The sequence below is a fragment of the Pecten maximus genome, chromosome 18 (genome assembly GCF_902652985.1).
Source record: "Pecten maximus chromosome 18, xPecMax1.1, whole genome shotgun sequence".
NCBI classification, from domain to species: Eukaryota; Metazoa; Mollusca; class Bivalvia; order Pectinida; family Pectinidae; genus Pecten; species Pecten maximus.
Window position 1 is genome coordinate 21,399,714 of NC_047032.1, and position 18,075 is coordinate 21,417,788.

Below are 18,075 nucleotides of genomic sequence, written 5' to 3' on the forward strand. Positions count from 1 at the left end.
AATAGAATAATGAAATCATCATGAATACGTAGACAGGAGGGGGAGCTATTAAATATCATACATAGACAAGGGGGGGGGGGGGGGGGGGGGGGGAGATATTAAATATCCATACATAGACAGGAGGGGGAGATATTAAATATCCATACATAGACAGGAGGGGGAGATATTAAATATCCATACATAGACAGGAGGGGGAGATATTAAATATCTATACATAGACAGGAGGGGGAGATATTAAATATCTATACATAGACAGGAGGGGGGAGATATTAAATATCCATACATAGACAGGAGGGGGAGATATTAAATATCATATATAGACAGGAGGGGGAGATATTAAATATCATATATAGACAGGAGGGGGAGATATTAAATATCATACATAGACAGGAGGGGGAGATATTAAATATCTATACATAGACAGGAGGGGGAGATATTAAATATCCATACATAGACAGGAGGGGGAGATATTAAATATCATATATAGACAGGAGGGGGAGATATTAAATATCCATATATAGACAGGAGGGGGGAGATATTAAATATCTATATATAGAAAGGGGGGGAGATATTAAATATCATATATAGACAGGAGGGGGGAGATATTAAATATCCATACATAGACAGGAGGGGGAGATATTAAATATCATATATAGACAGGAGGGGGGAGATATTAAATATCTATACATAGACAGGAGGGGGAGATATTAAATATCTATACATACACAGGAGGGGGAGATATTAAATATCATATATAGACAGGAGAGGGAGATATTAAATATCATATATAGACAGGAGGGGGGAGATATTAAATATCCATACATAGACAGGAGGGGGAGATATTAAATATCATATATAGACAGGAGGGGGAGATATTAAATATCATATATAGACAGGAGGGGGAGATATTAAATATCATACATAGACAGGAGGGGGAGATATTAAATATCTATACATAGACAGGAGGGGGAGATATTAAATATCCATACATAGACAGGAGGGGGAGATATTAAATATCATATATAGACAGGAGGGGGAGATATTAAATATCCATATATAGACAGGAGGGGGGAGATATTAAATATCTATATATAGAAAGGGGGGGAGATATTAAATATCATATATAGACAGGAGGGGGGAGATATTAAATATCCATACATAGACAGGAGGGGGAGATATTAAATATCATATATAGACAGGAGGGGGGAGATATTAAATATCTATACATAGACAGGAGGGGGAGATATTAAATATCTATACATACACAGGAGGGGGAGATATTAAATATCATATATAGACAGGAGGGGGAGATATTAAATATCATATATAGACAGGAGGGGGAGATATTAAATATCATATATAGACAGGAGGGGGGAGATATTAAATATCATATATAGACAGGAGGGGGGAGATATTAAATATCCATACATAGACAGGAGGGGGAGATATTATATATCATATATAGACAGGAGGGGGAGATATTAAATATCATATATAGACAGGAGGGGGAGATATTAAATATCATATATAGACAGGAGGGGGAGATATTAAATATCATACATAGACAGGAGGGGGAGATATTAAATATCATACATAGACAGGAGGGGGAGATATTAAATATCCATACATAGACAGGAGGGGAGATATTAAATATCTATATATAGAAAGGGGGGGAGATATTAAATATCATATATAGACAGGAGGGGGGAGATATTAAATATCATATATAGACAGGAGGGGGAGATATTAGATATCATATATAGACAGGAGGGGGAGATATTAAATATCTATACATAGACAGGAGGGGGAGATATTAAATATCCATACATAGACAGGAGGGGGAGATATTAAATATCATATATAGACAGGAGGGGGAGATATTAAATATCCATACATAGACAGGAGGGGGAGATATTAAATATCCATACATAGACAGGAGGGGGAGATATTAAATATCATATATAGACAGGGGGGGGGGGATATTAAATATCCATACATAGACAGGAGGGGGAGATATTAAATATCCATACATAGACAGGAGGGGGGAGATATTAAATATCTATACATAGACAGGAGGGGGAGATATTAAATATCCATACATAGACAGGAGGGGGAGATATTAAATATCATATATAGACAGGAGGGGGAGATATTTAATATCATATATAGACAGGAGGGGGAGATATTAAATATCCATACATAGACAGGAGGGGGAGATATTAAATATCATATATAGACAGGAGGGGGAGATATTAAATATCCATATATAGACAGGAGGGGGAGATATTAAATATCTATATATAGAAAGGGGGGGGGGATATTAAATATCTATACATAGACAGGAGGGGGAGATATTAAATATCTATACATAGACAGGAGGGGGAGATATTAAATATCATATATAGACAGGAGGGGGAGATATTAAATATCCATACATAGACAGGAGGGGGAGATATTAAATATCGTTAGATAGATGAAGTCAGGGAGCTTATATTGATTCATGTCAAGAATTAAGTGACAGGAAATCTCAATGCATATCTGAACATCAGTAACATTTGATGTTGACACAACCAAAGTGTGGTGTGCTAGCTATCTTTTCGTACCTAAATCAGGAATAACTGTCATTGATAATATATATATAGTAAATGTAGAACCTCAAACTGGACATTCCCTCAAAATTTACGCCTAATATATACATCTACAGTACATGTGATAATTCGAGTCGTAAGTTTTCTGCCCTAAGTAGAACCTCAGGCTGGAATTTCATCATTTTACTCTCAATTGATTGACTCTAACCACCCTGAAAGGTGGAAACTACAATGATGCTTCTGTTATTATAGAGAAACTTTTAGGATTAATTCTCAAAATGGAGTCACCTTGTAACAGGGGATGCACACGCATAGGAATGAGTGGCTATATATCTCATAAGAGATCAATGTTTTCCTGGGGAAATCTTCACCAAAATAACTTACAAATTCAATAAGAGAATTGTTTTTGGAAGCGTCGCAGGAGTGCTGACATAGCACTTGGAGTAAGTGAATTGTTATTGGCATTGTAGGTATATTATAGGACAGCTGACAGTCCATCTTAACAGTAAGAGGATTGGTATACCGTATCTAGTCTGATGAACGCCCCGTAGTAAATCTAACAGAGGATTGGTATACCATATCTAGTCTGATGAACGCCCCGTAGTAAATCTAACAGAGGATTGGTATACCGTATCTAGTCTGATGAACGCCCTGTAGTAAATCTTACAGTGGAGTAGTATACCGTATCTAGTCTGATGAACGCCCTGTAGTAAATCTAACAGAGGATTGGTATACCGTATCTAGTCTGATGAACGCCCCGTAGTAAATCTTACAGAGGATTGGTATACCGTATCTAGTCTGATCAACGCCCTGTAGTAAATCTAACAGGATTGGTATACCGTATCTAGTCTGATAACACCCTGTAGTAAACCTAACAGAGGATTGGTATACCGTATCTAGTCTGATCAACGCCCCGTAGTAAATCTTACAGTGGATTGGTATACTGTATCTAGTCCGATCAACGCCCTGTAGTAAATCTAACTGGATTGGTATACCGTATCTAGTCTGATCAACGCCCCGTAGTAAATCTTACAGAGGATTGGTATACCGTATCTAGTCTGATCAACGCCCCGTAGTAAATCTTACAGAGGATTGGTATACCGTATCTAGTCTGATCAACGCCCCATAGTAAATCTTACAGAGGATTGGTATACCGTATCTAGTCTGATCAACGCCCCATAGAAAATCTTACAATGGAGTGGTATACCATATCTAGTCTGATCAACGCCCCGTAGTAAATCTTACAGTGGAGTGGTATATCGTATCTAGTCTGATCAACGCCCCATAGTAAATCTTACAGTGGAGTGGTATATCGTATCTAGTCTGATCAACGCCCCATAGTAAATCTTACAGTGGAGTGGTATATCGTATCTAGTCTGATCAACGCCCCATAGTAAATCTTACAGTGGAGTGGTATATCGTATCTAGTCTGATGAACGCCCCGTAGTAAATCTTACAGAGGATTGGTATACCGTATCTAGTCTGATCAACGCCCTGTAGTAAATCTTACAGTGGAGTGGTATACCGTATCTAGTCTGATCAACGCCCTGTAGTTAATCTTACAGTGGAGTGGTATACCGTATCTAGTCTGATCAACGCCCTGTAGTAAATCTTACAGTGGAGTGGTATTACCTTATCTAGTCTGATCAACGCCCTGTAGTAAATCTTACAGAGGATTGGTATACCGTATCTAGTCTGATCAACGCCCTGTAGTAAATCTTACAGAGGATTGGTATACCTTATCTAGTCTGATCAACGCCCTGTAGTAAATCTTACAGTGGAGTGGTATACCGTATCTAGTCTGATGAACGCCTCGTAGTAAATCTTACAGAGGATTGGTATACCATATCTAGTCTGATCAACGCCCTGTAGTAAATCTTACAGAGGATTGGTATACCATATCTAGTCTGATCAACGCCCTGTAGTAAATCCTACAGTGGAGTGGTATACCGTATCTAGTCTGATCAATGCCCCATAGTAAATCTTACAGTGGAGTGGACATACCGTATCTAGTCTGACTCAATTCAGAAAACCTTTGAGTATGATAAATGTAGTGTATTAACTCAAAGATTTACAGACCAATTTACATTGAAGGATAGCAAAGGTTGTTATTTTGGAAAAATATTGTATTCATACATATTATAATCCTAATAGCATGTTTCCATTCATGTAACTCAGGCAATGTGATAAAGTGACATGACTGGTGTTGTGCGAGGGGGATGATTAAACATGTGTGCCTGCAGATCACAGAAAATCAATCAACTTAAGAAATAATGATCCTATTAATCAGACTGCTGTGTTCAGCTAGTCGGGTATATGAAATATTGAGGATAGATTTTGTAGTTAGTAATGATTATCGTTCCAGACAGCATAATACATCTTAGGTTACATGTACATATGTATATAAAAGTTTGTTACAAATCTATTGGGAAGTTTTTTTCGTTACATATTTTGGAAAAATCTGAAAATCTTCACACTTCACTGGATATCAACGAAGGCAAGCGAGAAGTACAGTGTATGACTGTCCTGACTTTGAAATCACATAATAGATTTTAAAATGGGTGGTTTATGAGCAGCACAGGTTTCACTTTATCTCAATACATCATATACTATCATGATTATGTATGACTTTGATTACCATGCCTGGTATAAACTATAGATCTACATGTAGTGTACATGATTACCGTACCTGGTATAAACTATAGGTCTGCATGTAGTGTACATGATTACCGTACCTGGTATAAACTATAGGTCTGCATGTAGTGTACATGATTACCGTACCTGGTATAAACTATAGATCTACATGTAGTGTACATGATTACCGTACCTGGTATAAACTATAGGTCTACATGTAGTGTACATGATTACCGTACCTGGTATAAACTATAGATCTACATGTAGTGTACATGATTACCGTACCTGGTATAAACTATAGGTCTGCATGTAGTGTACATGATTACCGTACCTGGTATAAACTATAGATCTACATGTAGTGTACATGATTACCGTACCTGGTATAAACTATAGGTCTACATGTAGTGTACATGATTACCGTACCTGGTATAAACTATAGGTCTACATGTAGTGTACATGATTACCGTACCTGGTATAAACTATAGGTCTACATGTAGTGTACATGTTATTGATTACCGTACCTGGTATAAACTATAGGTCTACATGTAGTGTACATGATTACCGTACCTGGTATAAACTATAGGTCTACATGTAGTGTACATGTTATTGATTACCGTACCTGGTATAAACTATAGGTCTACATGTAGTGTACATGATTACCGTACCTGGTATAAACTATAGGTCTACATGTAGTGTACATGATTACCGTACCTGGTATAAACTATAGGTCTACATGTAGTGTACATGATTACCGTACCTGGTATAAACTATAGATCTACATGTAGTGTACATGATTACCGTACCTGGTATAAACTATAGGTCTACATGTAGTGTACATGATTACCGTACCTGGTATAAACTATAGGTCTACATGTAGTGTACATGATTACCGTACCTGGTATAAACTATAGGTCTACATGTAGTGTACATGATTACCGTACCTGGTATAAACTATAGGTCTGCATGTAGTGTACATGATTACCGTACCTGGTATAAACTATAGGTCTACATGTAGTGTACACGATTACCGTACCTGGTATAAACTATAGGTCTACATGTAGTGTACATGATTACCGTACCTGGTATAAACTATAGATCTACATGTAGTGTACATGATTACCGTACCTGGTATAAACTATAGGTCTGCATGTAGTGTACATGATTACCGTACCTGGTATAAACTATAGATCTACATGTAGTGTACATGTTATTGATTACCGTACCTGGTATAAACTATAGGTCTGCATGTAGTGTACATGATTACCGTACCTGGTATAAACTATAGGTCTACATGTAGTGTACATGATTACCGTACCTGGTATAAACTATAGATCTACATGTAGTGTACATGATTACCGTACCTGGTATAAACTATAGGTCTACATGTAGTGTACATGATTACCGTACCTGGTATAAACTATAGGTCTACATGTAGTGTACATGATTACCGTACCTGGTATAAACTATAGGTCTACATGTAGTGTACATGTTATTGATTACCGTACCTGGTATAAACTATAGGTCTACATGTAGTGTACATGATTACCGTACCTGGTATAAACTATAGGTCTACATGTAGTGTACATGATTACCGTACCTGGTATAAACTATAGATCTACATGTAGTGTACATGATTACCGTACCTGGTATAAACTATAGGTCTACATGTAGTGTACATGATTACCGTACCTGGTATAAACTATAGATCTACATGTAGTGTACATGATTACCGTACCTGGTATAAACTATAGATCTACATGTAGTGTACATGATTACCGTACCTGGTATAAACTATAGATCTACATGTAGTGTACATGATTACCGTACCTGGTATAAACTATAGGTCTACATGTAGTGTACATGATTACCGTACCTGGTATAAACTATAGGTCTACATGTAGTGTACATGTTATTGATTACCGTACCTGGTATAAACTATAGGTCTACATGTAGTGTACATGATTACCGTACCTGGTATAAACTATAGGTCTACATGTAGTGTACATGATTACCGTGCCTGGTATAAACTATAGGTCTACATGTAGTGTACATGATTACCGTACCTGGTATAAACTATAGATCTACATGTAGTGTACATGTTATTGATTACCGTACCTGGTATAAACTATAGGTCTACATGTAGTGTACATGATTACCATGCCTGGTATAAACTATAGGTCTACATGTAGTGTACATGATTACCATGCCTGGTATAAACTATAGGTCTACATGTAGTGTACATGATTACTGTACCTGGTATAAACTATAGGTCTACATGTAGTGTACATGATTACCGTACCTGGTATAAACTATAGGTCTACATGTAGTGTACATGATTACCGTACCTGGTATAAACTATAGATCTACATGTAGTGTACATGTTATTGATTACCGTACCTGGTATAAACTATAGGTCTACATGTAGTGTACATGATTACCGTACCTGGTATAAACTATAGGTCTACATGTAGTGTACATGATTACTGTACCTGGTATAAACTATAGATCTACATGTAGTGTACATGATTACCGTACCTGGTATAAACTATAGATCTACATGTAGTGTACATGTTACGGTACTGATGCTTTCCTTTCTCTCTATGTTGAACTTTTCAAAAATAAATAAAATGTTTTAAATTTATAATTGAAAACATGAATGTTACCATATAATTGCAAAAAAGGAGTATTGAGTAAGGGTCAGAGGTCACAAATAACCCTAGTTGATGTAAAGATTTGTGTTAAAGCATGTATATTATGAAGAGTTTGCATTTAATAGTGGGATACACATGGTTGGATCTTGTACAACAGATTTAGTATAGTTCTAAGCCTGATTAGATTTTATTGGTCAAGGTTAAAAGGTTAAAAGCCAATATATAGTTTTAATATGTGTCCATCACTGATGCAGGTGTTAATCCTCCCAACATAGATAATTCATCTGTGTGAGACTGTTTTTGTTATTAAAACTGTTATTCAAAATATCAAGGTATCCACAAAGTTTAATTAAAATTGAGATTGATTTTTTCCCCCCTATATTAGGATTCAGAAATCAAGCTTTTGTGAATGGAGTTGGCTGAGTGTTACAATGAGTCATGTGTGAGTCAGGCGTCTAGTCTGAGGAAGACTCCCATTGATTGATGTCTGGTTTTTACAGAATTTAAAAAAAAAGTCATTAGGAAAAAATGTATCGTGATTCATGGTATTATGTTGTGAGCAGGAATTAGCTGTTTTTATTGTAGCTAATCAGATCTAATATCTTCTAGTTTGTTTAATCAGAGTTTTGTTTATTTCTTAACATTGGAAAAAAAATCAGTATGTCTAAGAACAAGAATGATTTACTTATAAATTATATTTTGCTTAGTATTTTATATGATATTTTATTTATTGATTTGTGTTTTATTGTAGATTTTCTCCAATACTAATCATACCGAGGTGTATTATTTACAGTATAAAAACTGACACTAGACAAATCTACAATTTTGTATGTTTATATCTATCCATTTTTCATCATATTTTGTTCACTTAACATTTCTTAAATATGTTTATTTTTTTATTTTAGGAAAAAGTCGGATGCTACTAAAATACCGGCATTAAAAGGGCTCCAAAAGAAAGGGATATCAAAAAGCCCTAGTCTGCCCAAAAAACACCCAGTAACCCCTTCTCAGGATGCTGTGAGTGCTGCGACACCAAAACCACGGTCAGGATCAAACCTGGGGGTGCCGTACACCGACGACCAGCAACAGATGCTTCGCAGCAGTACAGAGGATCTAGACAGTGTGAGTTTTCTTCTTTCCCTGTTGTCTTGCCTGTGATGTAGTTACTTTCCCGACGGTGTCACTGTCAACATTTTGCTTTAAAGTTTTGCGTTTAGATCCATTGTTCAAAAAGCAGAAGCCCAACTTTTCCCAAACTTGGTATATTGTTAGATCTCATATATCTATTGGACATCTCAACACAGCCTTCATTTGCCAATTATTATCCAGAATTTATGGTCCTGCTACTCTGCAATTTAGGGATGCTGAGAATGAGGACTTCTAAGATTGGTGTTTAACTCAGTTTTTCAAAAAGTATCAATTTCAATCAAACCTTGAATATATAGTTACATTATAGTGTGGGCATATCAGCACCCCCTACAAATTACATGATCCTATGGAGTTCGACATGGGACTGAGAAGAATCCCATGTCGGTCCAAGTGAGCTCTCCGGCCCTGTGGATGTACCAGATTGATAGGACAAGTCTCACCTGAGGGGGAAACATGCACTGGAGGAACCCGACCACCGGCCCCCTCACATCGCCTGAACTTAGCTCACGCAGTGGAATGAGATGTTAAACCAGTCAACCAACCAATTACATGATTTTTAATTTTTTTGCTTTATTTTTAGGTTAAAAACTGTATATAGATTTTAATAAATAGACATAAAATCTTTATTACTTCTCCAATTGATTTACAAATTAGTTTATTATAAGTCATATTGGAATGAATTCTTTAATGAACCAATCAGATGTGTTTTCTGCTCACCTTTAAGAAAGAGTGATTTTGGGGGTAAAAATGACATATTTAGCTTAATTTTTAGAATTAGTGACTTTCTGAAATTTTGCATTTGTTTTGCAATGCATCAAAATTAACACATGTTTTTTAATGTATACAAGGGTGCTTTCTTACTATCAAGGGTAGATTTTTGGGTTGTTTTTGGAAAAAATACTGAAATTTTCGTTTGCTAAAAACATTTACCATACTAAGACTGATACCATATCAGTTTAAAAAATGTATATGATAATTTGGAAATCAGAAGTTTGATCTTGTGAAATTCACATCATTATCATTTCCTATTTTTGCAGGTGGAGGTTAGCAGTCGGGAAAATGGAAGCAGTGGGGAAGGCGGGATGGATGAAATGGATGGCCCAACACCCACGGATTCTCATTCACACGACCCACTCAGGACAAAAACCGCCATCGAACAAACACAGTCAAAGATTCGCCGAACCATGGAGATGATAAAAGCGGAACAAGCTGCCAAAGAAGGTGGAGATAAATCTTGTTAAACTTTGATGTCTTGGTTTTTAAACAAGGTTGAGCAAAATAACATCTTTTGCTGTCACTGTCCTTCAGAACATAAACATTATAGATAAAGACTTTGTTAAAGGGGATTCCTCTGCAGTAACATTTCAAACCAAATTTCAGTATTTTCTCTGTAGAATTTTAACTTGAATTTCATGAAATTGTTGCTGAATCTCACAATTTCAATTATTCTAATGAAAGATAATCATAATTTCTTCCTCTGTTTTGTGAAGAAGTTTTTGAAGAATTTTATCTTGCATGTAAATAAAATGAAATAAATTTTAAAGTCTGCATGTACAGTGTATTAGCAGTTGAAGAGAATTCATCTGTAAAAAAACAACCATGAAATGTATTCTTGTCTTGTTTATAAAATACACACCATACACTAACCTGCATGCAATTGTCATTATAAAGTGACGTATAGTGATGTATGAAGTAAAACCTTAAAATGAACAGGTTTGATACAAATATCTGGTTATTATAAAGTAAATTAAAGTCCAGCATTTGGCTCAACATTATTTATTTAAAATCCTGTAACAAATTTTGAATAAAGCAAAATATGTCCTCTGGTCCCATGGAATACATAATAACAAGTTTTACTTTATGTAATGTTGATAAAATAATAATGTTGTAAAAGCTAGGGGCCGCGGTGGCCGAGTGGTTAAGGTGTCCCGACACTTTATCACTAGCCCTCACCTCTGGGTTGCGAGTTTGAAACCTAGGTGGGGCAGTTGCCAGGTACTGACCGTAGGCCGGTGGTTTTTCTCCGAGTACTCTGGCTTTCCTCCACCTCCAAAACCTGGCAAGTCCTTAAATGACTCTGGCTGTTAATAGGATGTTAAACAAAAACAAACAAACTAATGTTGACAATAAGAACATTGTCTTTTCTGCAGAAAATGTCAACGAATACCTGAAACTTGCCGCCAGTACTGGAGCTGATAAACAACAATTACAGCGGATTAAAACAATGTTTGAGAAGAAGAATCAGAAATCCACACAGACTATTAGTCACCTCCAGAAAAAACTGGAGAATTATCATAAACGTTTAAGTGATCTAGAGACTTACGGTGTGTCGGGACACAAGCAGGCTAGGGAAGTGCTTCGGGATATGGGACAGGGACTCAAGTAAGTTCACGTCTCCTGTTTCTCGCTCTGGTCCCAGATTCCAAGGTAAAACTAATCTGTAGGACCAATTTGTCACTGGTATTTAATTACATGATTTCTAAATAAGTTCATGTGACTGATGTTTTAATTACATAACGTAATTAGGATGAAAACATAAGTAGACTTCTTTTACAGGTGGATGTTGTGGTCATATTGAGCTGGTTTAAAGTTAAACTGCCTATATATCATCCTAAACATGTCAAGTGATGCCTGGATATGGTGTCAACCTTATATATATATATATAGATTCATAATCAACAATAAATCATACTTGGTATTAAGCCCACCTACATCACAGCAGAGTGAAATGCTAATAAAGTCTGTTTCCTTCTGTTGCTATGAGCCCTGGACCCAAACTTTGAACTTTGAACCTGGACTTGATATTAATACAGGGTCCATACCATGATTGTTTGTCTGTACTAAGTGTGATATTTCATTTTTACAGACCTTTACTGTGGCGTTCTGTTTGGAAAAAATATGGTTCTAGGTCATCTTGGTGAGAACAAAATCACCTTAAAAACACTGTCCCATTCCTTGTTAGGCATGTTATGGGGGGAAACTTGTACTGATTGTATGTCGAAAAGTGGTGGAGGTTTTTAATACTTTTTTTCATCATTTTGATTTTAATCTATTCTGAGACTTCCCTTTTGTTTATAAATACAATATTAGTTTTGATGTGAGATTTATTTTCACACTCAGGTCATGAACTTTGACATGTAAAAGTCATAAATCTTGACCTTTTGTCCAGGTTCTGTAGAGATAATGCCTAAATCATGACCTTTGATCCCTTGACATAATGACCATTGATCCTTTAAGGTCGCTCTCTTTATATAAATACTGCATGACCTTTTTTCACAGGGGTGTTGGTGCTAACATTGTAGATGGTATTACAGGGTTTTCTGGGTAAGTCTCTGGGCCTCCTGTTTGTCTTCGTTTGGTTGACTGCTTGAACCTTGATCTAATTAGGTTTGCCCAGTAGTCATTTCTGACTTTCCCTTTTTATTTAATTTTACTTGTTTAGATTCTGGGGAAAAAAATATGTATAACTCCTGGGTAAGTTTTGGTGATGTGCTTCTTATTGAGTTCAACAACTGCTTGAGACTTCATCCGTTCATCATTTTTGCAACTTATGATTTTTGTGTATGTATTGAGTTTTGATTAGTAACAGTTCGTATAGCCTGTTTGAATAAGTGGGGCAGGGGATAGGAGAGATACTGGAAATAGCTGCCTCTCTCTCTCTCTTTCTCTCTCTCTCTTTCTCTCTCTCTCTCACACATATAGAATTTCATTGTGTCAATCCGTACTTCGACACTTTAGCTTGTCTGCCAGTAGTCTCTGCATCCCCAAACTACAATAGGATTGTCACTGGAACTTCATACCTGGGGCATGAAATCACCACCAAGTGCTGTGCATCAAATATAGGTCACTTTGTCCTACATCCGGTGAGGGATAAAACTTGGTGCACATAATCTGTATCTACGCTTATTTGTTGCTTGCATTTATAAAGTTTTATTTTGTTGATTTTCTTGGGAATTGTGATAATTATAAAAGATATATTTGTAAATCACCTCTCCTGCCTTAGTTGTACCTGTATGTCAAGCTTCTCGTTAATACATTGTGAAACACTGCACTAGCTGGAATTCCATTAAGAAGGCTGATTTACCGTTAAAATGATTTCTGGAAGTCATCATGCAGAGTACTTTATTCATTCCATGTAGGCTATGAACACCAACTTTATCTAACACATGATGTCACAGTTTCTTTTATCTGAAGTCCTGGCAAGTCCATTAATTATTATTCAGGAATCAACAGATAATTTGTTCATACCAAATTAAATTGAGTTAACACTTACAGTAGAAAAGATATTCCTAAGCTTCCTTTTGAGTAATTATTGTCCATTGTTTGTCCAATATTGTGTGTATATATATCTATATGTTTTCATATTTTTGTTTTATTATAATCAAGTAATTTGTATTTGTTCTGATTAGTAGTTTTATGTTTTGTATTTCAGGGGTGTAGTTGACAATATCAAAGGTGCCAAAGAGTAAGTATGATATCTATCAGTATACATCACATGACAAAACTCTTGACTTCTCATTGGCTAAGTATTTAGGTTCTATGAGACTATTGTGCCCACTCCTCTGGGCTCTTGGATCTATCAAATCTGGCACGAGATTGATCATGAATCTATATTTGTGACGTCACTATTACCAGGTACTGTTGTGATTGACGACGAAAATGGCTGATGCTGACGTGTACGTGACGTGATAAAAACAAAGTACTATGGAAGAGTGATGTACTAAAAAAATATCATGGCCTACTTCAGAGGTTACTATGGTCAGATTGTCTTGTCTCAAGATGGGATAAAACTCTAGCCTCCTGCTCGGATTCTATGCCATCCCGCAGAACTTTCAGACCATAAGACATGTACCCTCAAAAAACCTATAAGGTATACATGTAGTTATCTTCTTATGGCCAGTCATGGACACGATATTGTCATCTGCCTGATGTATCAAATTTATTTCATTCATTAACCTTCATACACCTTTTCTCATCAACCACCTGGTCTATAATGAGATCACAGTTACTTTTAGAATTTTTCATTAGCCTAATTACTCTTCCTAATTTATTTTGTATCCAATTTTAATGAAACTTCATACACTTATTTATTACATTTGCATTTAGGCCATAGTTGTGTGTTTTTTTTTCTATTTTGCATCCTGTAAGATTTCAAAAACCTACCAGTCAGCAAAGTAAAAAAATCACACACAAAAATAAATTCCCAAGGTATTTGTCTGGGAAATTTATATTCTGTGTCGCGTTTTAAATATGTATGCAATTGGGAGGAAAACATGATAAAAACATAGTTGTTTTTCCTAAGCATGCCTTTAAAAACTGACTTCAAAAAGTTAAATATGGTTATCTTAAGTGTTCTGGTGGACCGGTAGTTCATATGGGTACAATTTGATTTCTTAGACTTTTTACTGATATATTTCTAAATCATGAATATCAATTGGTGTTTGTTATTTGTGAAATTGCCCCCCAAAAAACTACCAGGATGTGGATGTTAAACAGAAAAAAAAAACGAAAAAAACAACATGAGTGGTGTGGCCTTATATTTCTGATGTTATGAAATTTGTATGGTCTGCAACACCTATAGTATACTCATGTGATTATAAAATCACAGAATACTCTAACATTCAGCACATTCATGTCAGTCAGAGTTCACTATATCTCTAACGTAAAATCAGCATCAAAATCAGAAAGAAAGAAAATTGCCACTGTTCCTTTTACTAAGCATGTGAGTCAGGCCCTGTGGGCCTCTTGTTGCTGCACTGTGTTTATCCGGTTATCTTTTTTTTCCAGTACTATTGTGTCAAAACCCAAGGAATTTGCTCACCTCATCAAGAACAAGTTTGGAAGTGCTGGTGACATTAGTGAACTTAGTAAGTTGCTTTATAGTCAGGAGCTTAATTGTCACCAATTGTCACCAATCAAATTCTCCTTATAATGGACTGTCTTAATAATTGGTTTCTGTAAGTTATTTGGTATAAACAGTCGCAATGAAATTCAAGTAATTAAACAAGCTGTCTGCTTAATTAATGGCAGAATTAGCTTCCTGGAAGTTTGGAATTATGAACTTTGGTCACACCTGATTTATTTCTATCAAATGATGATCCTTGTTGATATTCATGAAAATAAGTATCCTTTGGTGCAGATAATCTTTTTTTGTTTTTTTATTTTATTCAGAAAAAAACAGAGTTTAGACATATACAAACATTGTCCTCTCACATGTAGCAGGACATTCTCTCGTCTTTTATCTTTCTCCTCATTCATTCTACTTTCATGCATCATTATTTTATATTCCTTATATTATATTGAAATTGTTATAACACGATTGTATTCATTTCAGTGTTCTTTATTCTCATCCGTTTTCTTTCATTCTTTCACACATTGGACATAAATACATAGACAGATAATTCAATAAATCAATAACCGTATAGGCTTATTGGGATGATATTTTCACTAATTCTGGGTCAGAAAATTGATCCCTGTAATAATATGACAAGCGTAATTATTATCCGCGATATAAATGTCAATATCAGCATCATCACTAGCAAGCATGTTCATATTAAAATATATCCTTAATTTTTGGTATGTTGGCAAGTATGATTATTAAGAAAACACTCTTTGTAAATTGATTTAATTAATCTTAATGTAAGACACAGAAGACTTGCATATTAGAATAAGAGGAAACCCAACATAATTGTCACATACAGGTAAGTTGTACAGGTGTACACTGAGATCGGGTAAGCTGTACAGGTGTACACTGAGATCGGGTAAGCTGTACAGGTGTACACTGAGATCGGGTAAGCTGTACAGGTGTACACTGAGATCGGGTAAGCTGTACAGATGTTCACTGTGATCGGGTAAGTTGTACAGGTGACTACACTGAGATCGGGTAAGCTGTACAGGTGTACACTGAGATCGGGTAAGCTGTACAGGTGTACACTGAGATCGGGTAAGCTGTACAGGTGTACACTGAGATCGGGTAAGCTGTACAGATGTACACTGAGATCGGGTATGCTGTACAGGTGTACACTGAGATCGGGTAAGTTGTACAGGTGACTACACTGAGATCGGGTAAGCTGTACAGGTGTACACTGAGATCGGGTAAGCTGTACAGGTGTACACTGAGATCGGGTAAGCTGTACAGATGTACAATGAGATCAGTTCAGTGGTGAATACAGGTGATACATTGATGTTTGTAAATGCTGGTTATTGCCCAAATGACGGAACCCTTTCGCAACCACATGACCCGAAATTGTGTATATTCCAGTGTGTTGCACGAGATGATAGGCCATTAACAGTAAAACATACGGGGGACACCATCTGCAAAAATAAGATCCGGTTATTTGCATATTTTGTCATGGAAAAAGGGCTATGTAAATAAGCGGGTTGCACTGTACTATTATATTTCTGGATCACAAAAAATTTTCAATAAAAATCATTAAGATTTAGACCCGCAAAATAACTGGCTATATGGTAATTAGATAAATACATATATATAGATTAATAAATAGTTAACAGCAAATTATCTGGAATTACAGCACTCTTTGATTTGCTTTCTAAGCTAAGGCACATAAAACTCCATTTGGATACATTGTAAAATAAATCATTGGTTTTTGCTTTTGTTAAATACAGAAGACCGCGGTGGCCGAGTGGTTAAGGTGTCCTGACACTTTATCACTAGCCCTTCACCTCTTGGTTGCGAGTTCGAAATCTACGTGGGGCAGTTGCCAGGTACTGACCATAGGCCAGTGGTTTTTCTCTGGGTACTCCGGCTTTTCTCCACCTCCAAACCTGGCACGTCCTTAAATGACCATGGCTGTTAATTGGACGTGAAACAAAATAAACCAAACCAAACCAATTGTTAAATACAGCACTGCTTTCTGTACTCTAACATTGTAAAATACTGTCTTGGTTTCTATGTAGTTACGGTATAAAATACAGAACTGTTTTTTGTGTGGATTCATTGTGAATACAGAAAATGTTCCCTTATTCTGGTGTTACAGAGATCATGGATGAGGTCCCGTCATCGGAGGGAGAGAAAATCCATGGTAGCACGTTGCCTGCAAGGTACTGTAGATCTAAAAGCCAACCACGGCATGCCACCTCCTCGCTTATACGCGTTGCCACAAGTCCAGGCATGATCGCTGTGGCAAACCATTCACAGGCACACATGTAAGAGCCTACTGAGTTAGGCTGACGGTATATTTGCCGAGTGCACTTACATGCTAACTGATGGTTGCCAGTTTTGCTGATTGGGTTGCTCACATGCCAAGCTTGATTAGTGACTAACATACTTTAATTTAGAGTTCTGAGATATTTACTTAGTCTTAGAGTTCTGAGGTTTATACTCGTGCCACACTTAGAGTTCTGAGATCTATACTCATGCCACATTTAGTCTTAGTGTCCTGAGATCTATACTCATGCCACACTTAGAGTCCTGAGATCTATACTCATGCCACACTAAGAGTCCTGAGATCTATACTCATGCCACACTTAGAGTCCTGAGATCTATACTCATGCCACACTTAAGAGTCCTGAGATCTATACTCATGCCACACTTAGAGTCCTGAGATCTATACTCATGCCACACTTAGAGTCCTGAGATCTATACTCATGCCACACTTAGAGTCCTGAGATCTATACTCATGCCACTCTTAGAGTCCTGAGATCTATACTCATGCCACTCTTAGAGTCCTGAGATCTATACTCATGCCACACTTAGAGTCCTGAGATCTATACTCATGCCACTCTTAGAGTCCTGAGATCTATACTCATGCCACACTTAGAGTCCTGAGATCTATACTCATGCCACACTTAGAGTTCTGAGATATATACTCATGCCACACTTAGAGTCCTGAGATCTATACTCGTGCCACACTTAGAGTTCTGAGGTCTATACTTATGCCACCCTTAGAGTCCTGAGATTTATACTCATGCCACACTTAGAGTTCTGAGATTTATACTCATGCCATACTTAGAGTCCTGAGGTCTATACCTTAGAGTTCTGAGATTTATACTCATACCACACTTAGAGTTCTGAGGTCTATACTCATGCCACA

At 36.6% G+C, this 18,075-nt stretch overlaps 1 protein-coding gene across 11 annotated transcripts in view; it reads left to right on the forward strand.

Annotated features, from left to right (window-relative positions):
• Positions 1–18,075, forward strand: part of LOC117316648 (transmembrane and coiled-coil domains protein 1-like) — a 105,326-nt gene that overhangs the window by 69,962 nt on the left and 17,289 nt on the right. For 5 of the 11 annotated variants that reach the window (XM_033871343.1, XM_033871334.1, XM_033871337.1 and 2 more), the window contains 7 exons: positions 8,779–8,995; positions 10,060–10,243; positions 11,173–11,404; positions 11,889–11,939; positions 13,455–13,487; positions 14,810–14,889; positions 17,011–17,188. In XM_033871343.1, coding sequence (XP_033727234.1) covers positions 8,779–8,995; positions 10,060–10,243; positions 11,173–11,404; positions 11,889–11,939; positions 13,455–13,487; positions 14,810–14,889; positions 17,011–17,188 — 975 coding nt within the window. The remainder of the gene's footprint in view (positions 1–8,778; positions 8,996–10,059; positions 10,244–11,172; positions 11,405–11,888; positions 11,940–13,454; positions 13,488–14,809; positions 14,890–17,010; positions 17,189–18,075) is intronic. The other 6 variants (XM_033871339.1, XM_033871341.1, XM_033871338.1 and 3 more) reach the window with 4 other exon arrangements.